At 39.4% G+C, this 19,880-nt stretch overlaps 1 protein-coding gene across 1 annotated transcript in view; it reads right to left on the reverse strand.

Moving 5' to 3' along the window:
• Positions 1-13,826, reverse strand: part of NAA16 (N-alpha-acetyltransferase 16, NatA auxiliary subunit) — a 132,148-nt gene extending 118,322 nt beyond the window's left edge. The window contains exons 1-4 of the mRNA XM_042781966.1: positions 13,773-13,826; positions 4,940-5,024; positions 2,323-2,427; positions 980-1,137 (exon numbers count right to left, since the gene is read on the reverse strand). Coding sequence (XP_042637900.1) covers positions 980-1,137; positions 2,323-2,427; positions 4,940-5,024; positions 13,773-13,826 — 402 coding nt within the window. The remainder of the gene's footprint in view (positions 1-979; positions 1,138-2,322; positions 2,428-4,939; positions 5,025-13,772) is intronic.
• Positions 13,827-19,880: the final 6,054 nt, after the last annotated feature.

Consider the following 19,880-nt stretch of genomic DNA (forward strand, 5'->3'; position numbering starts at 1 on the left):
ATGGACACTGGGAAGAGGTAACTACGGGGAGGAAGTGGGAGGGGAGCTATTGCATTGTAAATTTTGGTCAATGTCATGAGACAAAGTATATGTGAACTGCTGTATGAAAAATGAATTTACTCTGCAGATCTTCACCCAAATCAAAATAAAATTAAAAATAAATAAATAAATAAATAGATAAATAAATAAAAAGAGTTGGTGACTGCCTCCACATAAGAAAGTGAGAGGATTCCACTGTGGACATACTGAATTTAGGATATCAAGTAGAGTAAGAGTAGGCACATGGAGACACCCAGCAGAAAATGGAAGATATAAGTCTAGAGCAATCTGAACTACAGGAAGACTGATCTATGGCAATCCTTCTCTTGTTGTTTGGTATTTACTGATCCATAATAAAAGAAGTGAATTAATGTTGATTGTGATTATATTTCATTTCAGGTGTCCCTTGGTAATGCAGTTACATGCTAGACTATAGCCAAACGGTGAGCAGTTCAAACCCACCCAGAAGCACCTGAGAACAAAGGCGTGGTGATCTGGTTCTAAAAGGTCACAGCCATGATGACCCTATGGAACACAGTTCTACTCTGAAATACCTGGGATCGCTATGAGTCAAAACTGACTTGACGGTAACTGATTGGTATTTTGTTTTGTTTTGTTTTTTGGGGGGGATATTTATATACAAGTTCTATTGGTTTAACCAAATTTGTAAATGTCAAACCCATAAAGAACCTAGTGAAATATTTTGCACATAAGAGATATTCTACTTAAAAATAAAGTTATCTTTTTTGATGAGCAAGTATAAAATGAAGTTCCACGACTATTATTATAGGGAGGTTCCAAGTGACTATCCCCTTCTAATATAAACTGTAATGAGCAATCAAATTTACATGACCTTAGCCTATGCTCATCTCATTCTAAATTCACACGCTTTTAAATTTTATCTATTGTAAAAACATAGATTTCAGGCTGAAGTACTTACTCGGTAACCTTCTAGGTCTCTCATTTGGATCTGCAACAGAGACAGATCCCTCAGAATTTGCAGATTGTCTTTATCTAATTTGAGGGCATTTCTGTAACACTTAATAGCTTCATCATATTTCTTATCAGAACGCTGCAAGAGTCCATACACATGCCAACCTAGTAAGTTAAGGAAATAGAGACATTCACAGATACTAGAATACACTACGTTACACATCTAATATAAAACGTACTTTAACAAAAAGGTATTTTGTCTAAAATTTGCTTAGAATGATCTAGGGTGGGGAGAGGGGGACAGTGACAACTGTTAAACTGTCAACTGACAATTGTTAAAGTGCTGAAGCTGGGAGATGGGCACACAGGAGTTAATTATTCTATTCTATTTTTATGTTTTTGAAATTTTTCATAATATTTTTAAAGTAATCTTAGGAAATTCTTGGTACAAATTATTCATATTCCCCACCCTATATTCCCTCACTTCACTATCTCAACATTTCATATGTGAAACAGAATATTATCCAAAACTTGCAATTATCTTTTACAACAGTAATCGCTAAAGTAACATGTAAGCCTATTTAACTGGCTAATAATGTTAAAGAAGATCATTAAAAACTAAATTTTGTTTATTATAAAATCTTATCATATCTTGAAGTCAAAAACAAACAATCATACTTACAAGCCTGTCTCTTCATTCTGGAGTAAGCACTGGGGTAAATAAACATTTAGTATTTTAAGAGATCCCCAAGCTAAAAATGTAAAAATATTACCAAGATCATTCTACATATCCACCGAAGTAACATCTATGTCCCAGTGCAACAGAAACCAAGCTGAAGAGCCAATAAGCCATACTTAATAGTAAGTAAAATCCGTTTTAAAACAAGTTTCTTCTAAATTTTTCTTCTAAAATTTCAAAAAGAAAGTTTGAAGACCCAAATTTTACTATATAGGTAAATAACTAAAAGTCAGTATTTGGAATAATAGCAAAGCTTCGCTCAGTTCATGGATATGTAAGGAAAAACAATGGATTTCAAGTTCACATATAATTATCAAAGTAACTTTTACCTCATACTAAGCACAACTGCAGTATATACACACACATATTGTGTAGATATTTTCTTTAAAATATTCCAATCAATAAGCAAGTAAGTAGAAAGGAAAAATGAAATAAGTAACACAAACATTGATAATTACTGAAATGAGTAATGGGTAAAAACTGTTTGTTAAATTCTCTTTTGTGTACACTGCAAATTTTTGATGTAAAGTTTTCAAATTTGAATTATAAGAAACTAATAAATGGAAACTATGTAAATGAAATTAAACTATTCAACTACCGTGAAAGGATACAGACATGACTCTTGACATCATTGCGCAGTCCTTTACGAACAAATTCATATGCTTCCTCTTTCCTTCCTAAACAGTTCAGTGTTAATCCTTTCATAGCCAAAGTCTCTGAAAAATAATTTTAACCTCTCTTTTATTAAGACAGACTATTTTTCCTTCTTAATTTTAATATTTGCAACCTGAAGGATTATCACTCTTCCAATATTTTATCATTTTTAATTGTTAAATACATAAAATATATGTAGCATTTGCTATTTCAACCATTTTTACATGTACAATTCAGTGATATTAATTATATTCACAGTGTTATGCAACCTTACCACTATCTGTTCCCAAATTTTTCATCACCTTTAACAGAAAGTTGTACACTTTAAGCAATAACTCTCCACTTCCCTCTTCCACCATTATTCATCTCTTCAATCTCATAATTAGAAGTACTTGTCTCTAAGTACAAAAAGTGAAACTATATATAAGTATTTGCTTAAAACTTAGCCTGAGTTCTTTCTGAAATTCCTTAGGCTGGGACTAAATTGCTAAAACCCTATCTGTCCTTCAGAAGACTGAATCAAAGAAGTTGAGATTATTCTGCTGAATAAATAACAAGTATAAAAAGAGTCTTTGCTGAATTAAATCTCTTTTAGCATTCCCACAGATTTTACCTGAGATCAATTCTAAATAAATCATCATCTAATTTAGACCCTATAAAAACTATCAATCTCCCTTTAAGGGAGACATACACACAATTTGAAGACATATATTCAATACTGGAACAGGTTTCAGCTTTGATAACAAGTTTATTCCACCTAATTAATATCAGTTTGTATTTCAAAAGGACAACACTGGACTACAGAAGTGACAACCAAAAATACGTTACAAAGTTAATGAAAGATGGTTTAGGATGAAATATTTGTTGGAATCATCCACAAGAAAAGAACTGGGCAAAATCAATGGTTTTCAAACTGAGTTGTGTGGCTTCTCATGGTTCCCTTCAGAAGGCCACTATAAACATCTTTTACCTAGTACATACTGAACTTCTTTAAAAGCTCCCATCTAGACAAGGGTTCTATAGTTTAAAAGTTTCCAAAGCCTTCAATTAGCTTTGCTTTGGACCAATAGCTTTGCTAATGGACCATTACTTACTTGCATGCCTAACCTGATCCGCCCTTCTAACATTAGCCACCAGTGAGAAAGGATGATATAAACAAATACAAACTTATTAATACCACCAGTGCCAGAAAAAAAAAACCACAAGTTACACAATTTAACAGTACCATATTTACATATTAAGGTGAGCAGATAACATAAAAAGTACGTATCTAACAATGATAAAATGTTCTGACTGTACCTTATACTGTAACTTCAGTACAGCAATCCTCAGGTTACAAATGAGATCTGTTCCTAATTGTGTCCTTAAGTGGAATTTGTAGGAGAGTCAGAAAAAGTGCTTATTTAGCTTTACTTTTGTCCAAAAAATGTTTGATTTTTAAAATGATTTAAAAGCTGCACATCCACCAAGTGAAGGTAAATATAATGAAGAATTTGCTTCAAGTAGGAGTTATTTTAATTATTTCAAAATAAGGGAAAATTTACATAATATTGAAGGGCAAGCACAAATTGTCTATAAGTCAGACATTCATAAGCCCAGGGCTGCCTGCATTACAAGTTCTGTTCTCATTTCATATACAAAAAACTGAGATATAAACTTAAATGCTATTCAAAGTGACACTGGGAATTCAGGTCTATAAAAACAGTGGTACAAGTTTCCCTTGCTATCCAAAAGTACAGTGTTCCATGAGCCCTTTAATAAGCTGAAACGGCATAAAGTAAAGAACCAATTCATCTATATGGGAAAAATCTTTGCACATTCCCAGACTCAAATAACACATAAAGTCTAAAACAATACTAACATATAATGTTCACAGATAGAGTTCAAAGCTATAACAGCTTGATGTTGAGATGCTGAGTGTAGTTCCCAAGGAAGGCACTTGGTGACATCATTCTTGCTACTCGAGGTGTGTGATGCCTCTTTAACGGCTCACTGTAAAACAAATGCTGAACAACAGTTTAGATTTTTTTCGCTTTTTACCATGAAAGCGAAAATCCTCTCCAGATTTCTTGATTAGCAAAACAGGTACTAATGTAGGTCTAATATAAATGAAGTTGTATATATACCTTGTTCACTTTTTAACCCAATAAATCAAGCAACCACTTCTCATCTAAAAGATAATGCACTTATACCTAAAACCAAAACAAACCAACTTCACTGCTGTTGAGTCGAATGCGACTCATGGTGACCCCTTCTTGGGTTATAGCAACCCCTTCTTAGGTTTTCAAGGTAGTATCACTACGGAAGTTCAGAAGTAGATTGTCCAAATTTCCTTCTGAGAAGTGGCTGGTGGGTTTGAACCACCAGCCTTCTGGTTAGCAGTCAAATGCCTTAGGCACTATCCTACCAAACTAGAGTAAGACACATGAAACATAACTCAAAATGTTGAACATGCATGTGCTCTCATAGAGGGCATCAAGGCCAAGCCATTCTCCTTTCACTGTTAAACATCCTATCTGATTTTGAAATTAGATTTCCCCAAAACAATTTTATTTCTCATAAATGAGACAATACCTCCATGTTCTGCAAATTTAGGGTTCGAAAGAATCATCTTGCAAAACTTGAGGCCATTTTTGTACTGCTTCTGTTCATAACACTTCTGTAAAGAAATATGAACAAAAATTATTTTATATTATGAATATACATAGAGCAACTTCTCATTGCATGATATAAATTCTAAATGTAAGATCTAAAAATGAATTTTAAAAAAAGCAAGCTATGGAAAGGTTTCTGTATTGTTTTATATCAGTTATAACATGAAGTATACTTTTGTCCCATACTCCTTGCCTAAGTATTCTACAATCTAAGAATGTTTTGACGTTTATGGAAAATAATCGAAAAAATAAAAATAAGAATAACCACATATCTAAAAAGCAGGTATGTCTAGGCAGGTGGAATTGTGCCCATGACCACGTACAGGGCTAGTAGGCAATGTTTCTACATGTGTATTTGTATGTGCTGTGAGAATGTCCAGGCGTATAGTAGAGCTAACAAGGGACAAGGTTGTGGTGGCTTCTTGGCCACAGCCAGTTGCCCAGAAGGAACGAGCAGCTGGACCCATGGGCTCAAGACCATGGTCTCAGGGGACATCAAGCTCAATTGGTATAACATACTACACAAAAACATTGCTCCACATCCTACTCGGTGAGTAGCCACTGGGGTCTTAAAAGCTTGCAAATGGCCATCTGGATGCAACGATGGGTCTCTCTTCGTCCAGAGCAAAGAAGAATGAAGAAAACCAAAAGTGCATGGAAACAATTAGTCCATGGGTCTAGCAGCCTATATGACCATGAGACCAGAAGAACTAGATGGTGCCCAGCTACCACTGTCAACCACTCAGCACAGGTCCTGGATAAAGTGGGAGAACAATGTGGAACAAAACTCAAAATCATTAGGGAAAAAAAAAAAAAAAAAGACCAGGTTTGCTGGTCTTATAGAGTCTGGTGAAAACCCTGAAACTATGGCCCCTAGCTACCCTTCAGGTCTGGAACTGAACTCACTCCTATGACTTCCAGTCAAATAATAGACAGGCATATCAGGTACCTATCACTTATCAGGTAGATACACTGCTTGCGGCGATCAATCATAGGAGAAGAGAAGGGCAAGGTTTGCATAGGGAGATAGCTGGGGGGAGGGGTGGGAGAGCAGGGAAGAAAGGACACAGAGAAGAGGTAACTAAGGGGGGGAAGTGGGAAGAGAGTTATTACATTGAGGAGAACTGCAATAAACGTCATGAAACAAAATGTGTATGAACTACTGTTTGGAAAATGAATTTGGTCTGTAAACTTTCACCCAAATCACAATAAAAATTAAAATTAAAAAAAATGTGAGAAGAAAAATAAATAAAAATTTAAAAATGACCAGAATTACTGGTCATATAGAGAATGGCAGAACTCGAGACTACGGCCCCAGGTTATTCTTCAGGCCTGGAAATGGACTCACTTCCATGGATTGGCTCTCAGCCCAATAGCAGAAAAAACAACAAGCAAAACACTTACCCCAGGGGGATGCACCCACCTATTTACGGAGATGTATCCCTTAGATCAATCAACCATGAGACATCAGAATGGCAGTATTTGCATAGAGGGAAAGCTGGACAAACAGGAATGCACAGATAAGAAGTGCACAGGGAAGGGGTAGTCACAGGGAAATGATGGGGAGAGAGCTTTTTACTATTAGGATTGTAATTGGACTGTGCAACCAAAGGTACACAAACTGTTGTGAGTAAAACGGACCTGCTTTGTAAATTTAAACCCAAATCACAATAAAAAAATTTATAGAAAAAAACTCAAGCCTCAAGTTGCAATACTGAAAGATTCTATGGGCAAAATATTGAACACAGGAAGCATCAAAAGAAGATGGAAGGAATACAAAGAGTCACTGTACCAAAAAGAATCAGTTGACATTCAACCCTTTAAAGAGGTAGCATATGATCAAGAACCAATGGTAATAAAAAAGAAGTCCAAGCCACACTGAAGACACTGGTGACAAACAAGATTCCAGGAACTGACAGAGTATCAATTGAGATGTTTCAACAAATGATGCAACACTGGAAGTATTCATTCATCTAAGCCAGAAATTTGGAAGGAGCTATATGACCAATGGACTGGAAGAATCCACATCTGTGCCCATTCCAAAGAAAAGTGATCAAACAGAATGAAGAAATTATTGAACAATATCATTAATATCACACATAAGTAAAATTTTGCTGAAGATGATTCAAGCATGGCTGCAGCAATACACAGACAGGGATTTTCAAAATTTCAAGCCAGATTCAGAAGAGGATCTGGAACAAGGGATGTCATATGGATGTCACTGCTATCATATGGATCTTGGCTAAAAGCGGAGAATACTAGAAAGATGTTTACTTGTGTTTGACTATTCAATGGCATTCAACTGCATGATTCACAAGAAATTATGGGTAACACTTTGAAAAATACTTAATTGTGATTTTGTGGAACCTGTACATAGACCAAGTAGCAGTTGTCCAAATAAGAGATACTGCATCGTACAGTTTAAAACCAGGAAATGGGTGCATCAAGATTGTATTTTTTTACCATACTTATTCAATATTCTTTCATAAAGATAAGAGAGAAACTTAAATTTTGAACCATGCGAAAGTATTACTCTGGTGGTTGTTGTCAACTTAGCTGGGCAGCTGGATGTAGTTATTCCCTATGGTGAGACTGGCAATCAATTTCTTGGTGGAATCTACTAGAGCAGCTGAGTCACCGCTTTAGCGATGAGGTCTGCTTCCAGTAGATAAGCAGCAGCTTTGAAGAAGGTCTCTAGCTTCTGGCACACTTGAACTCTGCATGTAGACATGTCTTCATTCAGTAACTGCCCTGCTCTGCCAATCGTGGGACTTTCAATGGACTTGAATTAATGGTTTGCTGTATGGTTTGGTAATACTGGGACTGTGCCATTTTACTTGTTGATCTTGGGTCTGTCAGCCTCAGCAGCCAGCAGCTACCTGTGTGAAGAAAGCCTTCAGCTTCAGTGGGCTGGGAGCCAGAGGCAGAACTGAAGCCCAAGGTCAAGGGGCTTTCACCCAGCCCCTTGAGTCCAGCACTTAAACTCAGACTTCCAGCCTCCAAAACTGTAACGGAATAAACTCCTGTTTGTTAAACCATCCCACTGGGTTAAAGCCATCCCATTGGTCATATATTCCCATCAGAGGCACACTAGGTAACCAAAACAATTACCTATTTCAAAAAGTTTTTTTTTTTTTTAAAGTTAACAATCTTAGTTTTGACTACAGGAGTTCATCTGACAAATGGTAAGAAAGAAAAACCAGCAAAAGGAAGCACTGGAGCAGAAAAGAGAACAGAAATACTATATTGTTTTCTGACTTAGCAAGTGGTCTGGAAGTAGTAGTAATTATTGTACTTTTAGTAACAAATAGTTAGGGACTTCCAGTAAGATGGAGGAATAGGCAGACATGCGACACAGACCCTCTTCAACAAAGAAAAGAAAAACCAACTGACAGAGATACAGAAGATAATCCTGGAACCCTGAGCTTTGAAAGGAACTATACAGAAGTGGATTAGGCACCAACTAGTGGAAAAACCTGAACGAAAACAGTGAGCACAGAGATGGTGGGAGTTGCAGACTGTCAGCTACTCTGACGAGACCAACAGCCTGAATATTTCCAAGTGGTGTTGCGAACTGAGAATTAACCTAAAGATCAGTCCTGGTCACCAAGAGCTGCAGGGACAACTGCTCCGGTGGCCAATGACTAGGAAGAGAAACAGCAAGGAGGGAGACAACCTGACCTGTGGACTTTCTGCTGTCTGGAGGGCACAGCCATTTTTATTTGTTTACAAGCAGAGGCCATTCTGAAATATTTAAAGTGACTGAGGGCACAGCCATTTTGAATATTTACAAGCGGCGGCCATTCTGGATTTTAAAGTGATAGCATTCTCGTTCGGATTCCAGGGACCTTAGAACAGGCTCTTTTTGCCAGGGTCGGCAAGGACATACAAGAGGCTGACGACAGGAAAGGAGACAGGTGGAGAGTGAGTAAGTGCTGTCAACTAGTGAATAGAGAAGCACAGCACAGTACCCTGCCTGTAATAGATAACATACAAACAAAACAAAGAAAACGAAAATTGTGGGCAAGTCACTCCAACATATAATCACCAATTAAACATAAAGACAAAAATGTCACAATGCCTCGGAGATAACAGAGCATCACAGTCCACACAAAGAAGCAAGATAAAGCAGGAGAAAGAAGGGACCAGGTTACAGACCCAAAACACATCCGTGAGGTGGAAACAGCATTGGAACTCCCTGATAAGGAATTCAAAAGAATTATATTTAGGTATCTTCAAAGGATTGAGAGGCAGACCAAGGAAAACCCAGACAAAACCCTAGAACAATTTCAGAAGAAAATACAAGAACAAAATGACAAGGTAAATGAAAAACTAGAAATTATTTTCAATCTACAGATAGAAATCCAGAAGATTAATACTAAATTGTCAGAAATAGATAACACATTGAAAGGGCAAAAGAGTAGAATTGATGGAATGGAAGACAGAATTAATGAGATTGAAGACAAATACCTAAATATGCTTCTTTGGAAAGGGATCAATCAGAAAAAAGAGCAAAAAAAAAATGAAGAAAGCCTAAGGTTCATGTGGGATACCATCAAAAGGAGTAACCTACGTGTCACTGGAATTCCAGAACAGAAAGAGAAAAATGAAACCACTGAGAAAATTGTCCAAGATTTCTCAGAGGAGAACTTCCCTGATATGATGAAAGATGAGAATATATCCAGTCAGAAAGTCCAACGAACCCCAAACAGGATAGACCCCAAAAGAGAAACACCAAGACATATCATCATCAAACTCACCAAAACCAAAGACAAAGAAAGAATCATGAGAGCAGCATGGGAAAATCAAGATGTTACCTACAAGGGGCAACCAATAAGACTAAGCTCGGATTTCTCAACAGAAACCATGCAGGCGAGAAGACAGTGGGATGGTATATATAAAAACACTGAAGAAAAAAATTTCCAACCAAGAATTACGTACCCAGCAAAATTGTCCCTCAAATCTGATGGTGAAATTAGGATATTTCCAGAGAAGCAGAAATTAAGGGAGCTTCTTAAAACCAGACCAACCTTACAAGAGATGCGAGAGGGAGCCCTTTGGACAGAGAAGCAACAACAGCCAACAACAACTGACCATTAACACACATGATGATATAACCCAGAAACGAACCCAGCTATGGAAGTATCCAAAGTAAAGATTGTAAACAGGGAACCAGAGACAGCAACCAACAAATGAGGACAACTACAAACCAAAAAGAGAGAAAAAAAAATCTGCGTCATTACAGAACTTCTAGATGGTAGGGAAGCCAAGACAACTCCAAGATAGAACGGACTGTTCTACACTTGGGAAGAAAACTATAAATCACAGCGTAACCTTAAAGAAAAATGATAAACCTTCACATCAAAATAAAAGAGAAAACCAGCATAAATATTCAGCAAATACTAAAACAATAGCAATGACAGAAGTGATAACATGATTCTTAAACAAAATGAGCTCAGCATAGAAAATTATATGGAACAAAGAAATCGACACAATGAAAAAGCACCTGACAAAAATGACAGCAACAAATTCGTATCTGCTGATAATTACATATCTGGCAAGGGACTTATCTCTAAGATTGATGGAAAACTCCAATGTCTCAACACCAAAGCAATTAACAATCCAGTTGAAAAATGGGCAGAAGACATGAATAGACACTTCACCAAGGAGGATATTCAGGTACTCAGCTAATACATGAAAAGATGCTCACAATCATTGGCCATCAGAGAGATGTAAATCAAAACAACAATGAGATATACTGTCTCACCCCAGCACTGACGACAAGGTTCAGTGAGACAGAAAATAACAAATGCTGGTGGGGATGTGGAGAGGTTAGGACTCTCATACACTGCTTGTGTGACTGTGAAGTGACACAACCACTGTGGAAAGCAGTATGGCGATTCCTTAGAAAGGTGGAATTGGAGATACCATTTGACCCAGCAATCCCATTACTAGGTACATATCTTAGAGAGGTGAGAGGCAGGATAGGAACAGATACTGTTAGCGTTACCAGCGTCCTTGCCTTCTACTGACAAAGAACTGAACAGAAGAGGCAAAATGTACATATGAACCAGTTTATTAAAGGGAAAGGAGGGGGAGGGGCTCATGAGGGAGAGACAGAGAGAGGCTTTCACCTATGCTAGCGTCCAGTCTCTGACTGAACAAAGGATTTCCTAGGGTTTATAAAGGGATTTTTTAGGCAGGAATAAGGCACCATCTTTATTCACAGAATAGGCGGGGATTTCAGAGAGAAAGGTAAGGCTAAAAAAACCAAACTCATGCCATTGAGTCAACTCCAACTCATAGCGACCGCCACTGGGTTTCCGAGGCGGTAAATCCTGACAGAATGAAAATCAGGTGCACACACAGGAGACAGTCAAGATGGAGTCCACCACAAAGGCTCTTGGAACAAAGATGCAATCCTTCGCAAAAGCTGTTGGGATGTTGTCACGACTTAATCTGGGATGTTGCACATGTAATATCTGTGGACAAGGGATTCTAGTCCTGGCGAGGGATTCTTGTTCTTGATTGCCTCTGGCCAAAGGTCATTTTGTTGGTCAAGTTGAACTTTACTGCACATGTTCTGAACTTGGTGAGGTATTTGAAGGGTAACTCTGAAGTGTGCGGGGGTCTTCTGAAAAGTAATTTCTTATCTTGCCTAAGGGCCTTATTTGCCAGCCAGCAGCAAGAATTATGTGGTGGTCTGCACATAGGCTTAAATTCCAAGGGTAGTGTGTCAGTGGCCTGTATGACCTGGCTGTCTCATTAGTAGCAGCACACTGTGGCCTGCCAACCAAACTTAAAATAATAATCTTATTATGGAAACTTCTGTTTGCCACGGGATTTGTTCAAAACAAATTTTTACCCTCACTTATTGCAACTCTAAGATTTTATTCACTTCTGCTGTAACTAAAACCAAAACCATTGCCATCAAGTTGATTCCAACTTACGGTAACCCTACAGACAGAACTGCCCCATAAGGTTTCCTACTCTGTAATCTTAACTGAAGCTGATTGCCACCTCTTGCTCCCACAGAGCAGCTGGTGGGTTTGAACCAACAGCCTTTTGGTTAGCAGCCAAGTAACTAACCACTGTACCACCAGGGCTCCTTATATGCAACCTAATAATAAACATCACATTTTGTACCCAGACAAAATATTTAGCATTTCCTAACCTATTTCGGGATAAAGTAACTCAAAAGCAACTTAACTTCTTTGTAACTTATAAACAAAAGTATAACAAAATGTTTTTCTTCATGCTACTTATACATGATTTTAAGTATAAAACATCATTACGGAGAGGAAATAAATGTTCCATCATCCTTTATGTATAATGCCCTGAAATCCAACTAATTTTTCATTAACAATGTTCAGGCTCCCTGGACCAAAACCTTTTGGGGGGAAAAGGGGGGGGCAGAGGAATCACTTCTATTTGATACTGTGAAAAATGTAAGAAAAAAATATGAGAAAACAAAGGTAAATTTAAAAAAAAAAAGATACAAACCTCAATAATGAAGCAATGCTTTATTAGTATTTGTTGGTTTTAAACTTATTATTTGTTCAACATTAAGCACCACATAAAAGTGAGACTTGAATTTTTCACCCCATCTATTACGTATCTTTTCTAACATTCTGACAACTAAGTGTTAAGTTTCCACTGGTTTAAAACAAAACAGATACTAAGAATTTTTATCATCCTTGATAATACTTAAAATTACTCTAAAATTAATATTTTAGTTATAGTAAAGTTAACCAAAGGCTAATAACCAAATTGTCAATATAAAAACTAAATTAATTCAACCTTAAAATCTAAAGGCTTGTTTTCAGAAGGAAAAATTAACTAGAAAAGACAGCTGTATATTAACAAAATCAGTTTAAGATCTACGGTCCCCAGTGGACACGGAGAAAAGCAAAGGCATGATGCTTCTCTTCTCTGTAAGAACGGAACCTTCAAATCCATAGCACACAGCTCACTGAAAATTATCTCCTGGGCTCGGCATCAACATACCAGGCTCGGAAACAAAGTAAATGCTCACCTCGAATGCAAAATTATCAAGTGCAAGTGACTTTAATCACTCTAGGCAAGGCCTGTGCCAGTTAAAAGAATCAAAGAGCTATTTGAGTAACTTAGAAATGCAGTTCAAGTAACTCATTCACTTCCCTAAGAGATAACTACAGTACGTTTAAAACGTGCAAAACTATCACCCTGAGGGACGTGATGCCAGTCTTGGCTTCTTAGGGTTCCCTGCTTTATTTTTCCGTAACCAGTGTAAATCAAAGCCCTAACCCACCACCAGAGTGCTCCCATTTTCTTCAATAGGTATTGGGGTGCGTTTTGCAATCAATAAACAGCGCAATGATGATGAAGGTGGTAAGAGAAACGAGAGGATCCGGGTGGGAAGAGGTGAAAGTACTGCCGCCAGGCGCCGCAAAGGGCACGGGAGCTACGATCTGGCCAAAACAGCTCTACCCAGTGTGACTGAGGAGAACCGTGAAGTTCTGGAAAGGGCGAGGCGGGGCGAGCCGCTGCAGAGGCTGAAAGTACGCAGAGGAAAGGCCTGGGTAACCCCTCTCGACGGGCCGGGGATGCAGGCTGCCAAGCGGTGACCAGCCAAGGCAGGGACATCGGGTCGTGCGGGCTCAGACATAAACAAAGAAGCGGAGATGAGGCCCTTGTAGGCGCCACCGCCAGACTTCTCGCGGCGCCGGGCCCGGGACGACCGGGAGTCAGCCGCGCGGCCTTCGGCCACTCACCAAGATACGTTTGAAGAGATTACTCTCCTTGGGCGTCAGCTGCACGTTCGGCATCGCGACCAGCGGGTAGGCTGGGTGCCCAGGAGCTCCGTGTCGCAGGGGGTGGGCACCGGGACGAGGCGGACCGAGGACGACAGGTCAGTACATTGGCCTATAGTTGGGACTAGGAAAGCAGACCTGTTTGGCAGGGAGAACTATGCGAAGAGGAGGCGGTCTAGGCAGGACACTATCGCTCCTGCCCCGCTTTTCCGTGAGCTGCGCCGGCTGCGACTCCTGCACGCTACAAGATGGCAGCCCGGACCCGCCCCCCTCGAACTGAGCCGTGTGCGCAAGCGCGGGGAGCCGCGGCGTGAGGTCGGCGTGATGGTGTCTGTGTTAAGGTTTCCGGGCGCGAACGGTCACCAGAATCTCGGAGTCCCACACCCGTTCCTAAGACTGACATTTATTATTGTTCTCTGGTTATTAGGCTTGTGGCTCACGATAATGTCCGTTATTTCAGAGTATGATCATTTTTGCATTTTTCCCCACTCTGGAATTTATTCAGTGCTAAACCCAAAATAGATCCTTGATGTAATTGTTTTCTTTCTTAACCCCCATGCCTTAGACTGTAATCGAAGTGTTTTCTTTTCAGCGGAGATTAAAGAAGTATTCGTACCGTATATGAAGCCATTAGGAAACCTGGTGGTGGAGCAGTTCTTCTCTGTCCTGTTGTTCTTGTTGTTGTCTACCCTTACTGGCGGCTCCAACTCATAACAATCCTATGTACAACAGAAACAAACAGTGCCCGGTTCTGCATTATCCTCACAATCCTTGCCATGCTTGAGCCCATCTTTGTAGCTATTGTGTCAATCCTCTATCTTGTAGGGGTCACTAAGAGGCAAAATCCACTCAGTGGCAGTGGATTTTTTGGGTGGGTGAGGCCATTGGACAGGGCTTGGAATGAACTAACTGATGATGTGAAAGCACGTTTTAAACGTCAGGGGAAAAAAAGTACTCCTAATAGTTTAAAACGCCTAACATTTTCACTAGGAGCTCTGGTAGCATAGTGGCTAAGACACTTGCCTGCTAAGCAGACGGCTGGCGGTTCAAACCCACCAGCCACTCCTCCGAAGGAAGGTTGGGCAATCCTACTTCCGTAGTGATACTGCCTCGGAAACCCAAGGAGGGGTCGCTATGAGTCGGGACCGACTCGACGGCACATAACAACAGCAACAACATTTTCACTGGGAATTAAAATGGTTTTAAGGAACCACTGATCCAACAAATCTACCTCCTATTTCTCCTCATTGGTTTCCCTTCATAGAAGCCATATAATAATGGGAATAACAGGATTCAAAACCAGGGAGTTTCCAACTCTGGAACTGGGTCCACTATACATACATTAAAAAAACAGCATACTAAAATATGCTGTTTGAGTCTAGAAAGATTCAGATATACGTACATTGGTGACAAGAATATAATTGGTGATAAGAATATAATGTGGTTAATATTAAGGTGTGTATATAAATATTATGTACACAAACTTATTTATGTATGTTCTGAACCTTAATGTGTGCATATGTAAGGGACTACAAGGGCAATTCCACTGCTATTGAGTCAATTCCAACACACAGCCACCTGCACTGGGTTTCCAAGGCTGTAAATCTTTAGGGAAGTAGATTGCCCATCTTCCTTTAATGGAGCAGCCGATGGGTTTGAACCACTGACCTTCTGGTTAGCAGCCAGATGTCTTATCCATTATGCCACCAGAGCTCCTCATAAGGGCAATTATAAGGGCATAATTGAATATAACTGACTATAATCAGAATTAGGAGCTCTAGTGGTATAGTGGTTAAAGCATTTGGCTGCTAACCAAAAGGTCAGTGTTCGAACTGGCCAGCCATTCTGCCTGTGAAAGAAAGTTGAGGCAGTCTGCTTCCGTAAAGATTTACAGCCTTGGAAACCCAATAGGAGTCACCATGAGTCAGAATCGACTAGATGGCAGTGAATTTCAGTTTATAAACAGAATTGGACTGAAGCTTCTTTGATTTTATTCCCCTACAACATGAGTTGGTTGGAGATGGAAGGAAGCATTATAGGAGTCTTTTAAAACAGGGAAGGGACTTATTAAACAGTGTGGAAATCCGAGTGAGGAGGAGGAGCACTGATGGCACAATGATTAAGAAATTGGCTACTAACTTAAAGACTGAAAGCATCAGCAGTGAACCCACTCAGGAGAGAAAACCTAGCCATCTGGCTCCTGTAAAGATTACAGCCTGGGAAACTCTACGGGGCAGTTCTCCCCTGCCATCTAGGGTCACTATGAGTTAGAACAGACTTGACAGCACACAACAACAAAGAGGTGAAAGGAAAGATGGGAAACTGAAAGAATGATAATTGTGTTGCTGGTAGCTCTCATTCTGAACTTTCCAGTATATAAATGATATGATGTATGCTCAATCAGAAAGCCTGGATTAGCCAGTGGCTATAATTTTATTACTAACTTCCTGTTTAGTCTGGAGCAAATCTTATTTCCACCTTGCAACAGAAAATGGTGTTATAATAACATTATAATAATGTTTCCAAGCAGGTTATGTGAATTTAATGCTTCTTGTTGTTGTTGTTGTTGTTATGTGCCGTCGAGTCAGCCCGGACTCATAGCGACCCCTCCTTGGGTTTCCGAGGCAGTATCACTACGGAAGTAGGTTTGCCCAACCTTCCTTCGGAGGAGTGGCTGGTGGGTTCGAACCACCAGCCGTCTGGTTAGCAGGCAAGTTTAATGCTTAGTCATTTCAAAGCATTGGTATAAAACAGGTGCTCTGTAAATCTGAGCTCATTTCTCATTCCAGCAGTTTCCGTTACCTGTGGTGGAAACTGCCTCTAAGGATACTGAAGCTTCTTGGGGGGCCTGGTGCACATCCACCCTGATGTTCCTTCCTGATGATTCAGGCAAGTGTACCTCCTATAAAATCATGCTTAGAGTAAAATAACAGTGCCCAAGGCACTTCTTATGTACTGATATGGGCCAGTGATTCTCTTGCTAAGCCTCATAGAACCAAGAAAGCAATCTGGAAAAGGATTTTTCCACGCCATGTACATAGCATATATTGACCAGCCAGGGGAACGATCAAGTAGCCTGCTGCTATTTCTACAACCAATTTAATCATGTAATTAAAGGCTGATAGGAGAGGAATTTAGATCATAATGCATTACACCTCAGACTTCCTAATGTTTCTGTTCTCTTCTACCTTCTGTGTCCTTGTTTCTGAAGAGGAAATAGCACTTCCACTCTTCCATTTTAGTTCTTGATCCTGCCCCCTTTTGCTTTTCCAGAAAATTTATTCATCAGTTATTTGCATTTGCTCTGCTATTTGCATGTTCTCCTTATGTAGTTTCTATTCTGATGAGAAGAGACAAACAATAAACATACAAACAAATAAGCAAGATAATTTCAGACCATGGGAAGTCATGTTATAGTTATGTTATGTGCCGTCGAGTCGGCCCCGACTCATAGTGACCCCTCCTTGGGTTTCCGAGGCAGTATCACTACGGAAGTAGGATTGCCCAACATTCCTTCCGAGGAGTGGCTGGTGGGTTTGAACCGCCAGCCTTCTGGTTAGCAGTCAAGTGCTTTAGCCACTATGCTACCAGAGCTCCCTGGGAAGTCATATGAAGGAAATAAAACAAGGTCATGAGAGGAATGGGGTGGTGGGGAGGACTGCTTTAAACCAGATACTCAGGAAGGATCTAGAAAGGCCTTTATGAAGAGATGTGAACAAAGGGTGACAAAAGAGCCAACAAGGTTAAAATCTGGGACAGCATGCCCTAGGAAAAAGGATTTAAGCCTCTATTGCAATTGAGTCAATTCCAACTCAGCGATGCTACAAGACAGCGTAAAACTGCCCAATAAAGTTTCCAAGATTATAATCTTTACAGAAGAAAAATGTGGCATCTTTCTCCCACAGAGTGGCTGGTGGATTCCAATTACCAATCTTTTGGTTAACAGCCTAGAGTTTAACCACTGTGCCACCAAGTTTCCTTAAGAAAGCGGAACCAAGTGTAAATATTATAATGTAGGAACAAGCTTGGCCTGGTGAAGGAATAAAAGGGACAGGTGAGAACTTCAGGTTCAAGTGTGGCTAGAGTACAGTGCTGTGCAGTTTGATCAAAAAGGTAGACTTATAGGCTTGTCGGCTCTGGCAAGATGGTTTAATTTTATTTCAAGTTCAGTGGAAGCCATTGGAACCTTTTAAGCAAAGAAGTGACATGATTTGTTTTATTTATTTATTTATTGTTTATTTATTTATCTATTAGTTATATTATTTATTTATTTATTATTTTTATGGACACTTTTTTTTTCAACTTTTTATTGTGATTTGGGTGAACGCTTACGGAGCAAATTGGTTTTCTGTTTAACAGTTCATATACATTTTGTTTTGTGACATTGACTGCAATCCCCAGAATGTAACAACTCTCTTCCAAACTTCCTTCCTGTGTTTACATTTCCTTTCCTCCTTTCCCATCCCTTCCTGCCTTCCTTCTTATCCCTGGGCAAATGCTGCCCTTTTGATTTTATTTGGTTAATTGTTCTAAGGAATACAAACTTCCCTGGTATTACTGTTCACCTTACAGGCCTGGTTGTTTTATTTTTTTAGAATGTCAGTCTGACTGCCTACGGATAATGGATGAGCAGATGAGAGATAATGTGGTTTCTTCTAGGAAATGGGCAATTTTTTGTTCAAGATTTGGCTTCTGCCAAGTTTTGGCTGAGAGTGTTCATTTGTTAACTACTTGTTATCCAGCACCTACAAAGTGACAGTCTTCTAACTGCTGAAAATAACTACCCCCATGAATCTTATGCTTTAAGGACTGCCTAGTGGCCATATCCAAAGATTTTCTTAGTCCTTAACCTAACAGTCTCTTTAACCTTTCAGTAGTATTTTACATTCTCTTCCTTAGGTCACCAAAACCCTGAAGAATCTGGGATTTCCTCATCTCTCTTTCTAGCAATTCTCTGGGTCCTCCATCGACTCCTATTCTTTCTCTTAAATGTAGGTTTTCTAGATGATTCTTCCCTCTTTTGCAACAGCAGCAACAAAACATGTTCACTGAGCACCTGCTGTGTGCTAGGCAGCACATACAGAATTAATAAATTCTCCTGCTCCCATAGCTCCCATTATTAACACCAAGCAGATGATTCCAAATCTGTCTCCAGTTTTAAGGCCTCTTTTGATCTCCTAGTCTTCATTTCCATCTGTTTGTTGAATACCTCCATCTGGATGTCCTGTTATCATTTCCTATTTGAACAGTGTCTTAGTTTCTTAGTACTACTATAATAGAAATACCACAAGTAAGTGGCTTTATAGAACAGAAATGTATTTTCTCACAATTTAGGAGGCTGGTCGTTAGTTGCCATCATATCGGTTCTGACTCATGATAATCCCATGTGTGCAGAGTAGAACTACTTCATAAAATTTTCAACGCTGTGACCTTTCAGAAGCAGATCACCAGCCTAGTCCTCTAAGGCACCTCTGGATGGGTTTGAACTGCTAAACTTTTGGCTAGTGCTGAGTGCTGAGTGTAGTTCTAGGGAGAGTTCCTTCTTGGTCTATTTCAGCTTCTAGTAGCTAGCAATCTTTGGTTTCTTGGTGATCTTCACATAACTTCTGTCTTCTCCATTTGTGCTGCATGTCTCTGTGTCTATCCTAGTCTTTATATCATGCAGAAGTTATTAGGTTTAGGACATACCTTGCACCAATACAGCTTTATTATAGGCTTAACAAAGAAAACCCTATTTCCAAATAGGACTACAATCACTAGCATAGAAGTTAGAATTCTGTCTTAGTTTGGTTCACCACAGGAAAAAAATCAGTGAAACGTGTGGTGAAATGAGTTCCTTTATGTGGCCTTTTGCCTTGGATCTTTGGAAAAATAGCTTGAGTGATTCCTGAAAGTTGGCAGTTCAAGCCCACCAACTGCTCCATGGAAGGACGATAGGACAATCTATTTCCACAGAGATTTACAGCCTCTGAAACCCAATGGGGTTCACTATGAGTCAGAATTGACTCGATGGCAGTGAGTTTGGTTTTTTTCCAAGCCCTAAGCAGTTACTTTTGCCCTGGTTTCTAC

This window comes from Orycteropus afer, unplaced genomic scaffold, assembly GCF_000298275.1.
Source record: "Orycteropus afer afer isolate SDZICR_OR568_19922 unplaced genomic scaffold, OryAfe1.0 scaffold00207, whole genome shotgun sequence".
NCBI lineage: Eukaryota > Metazoa > Chordata > Mammalia > Tubulidentata > Orycteropodidae > Orycteropus > Orycteropus afer.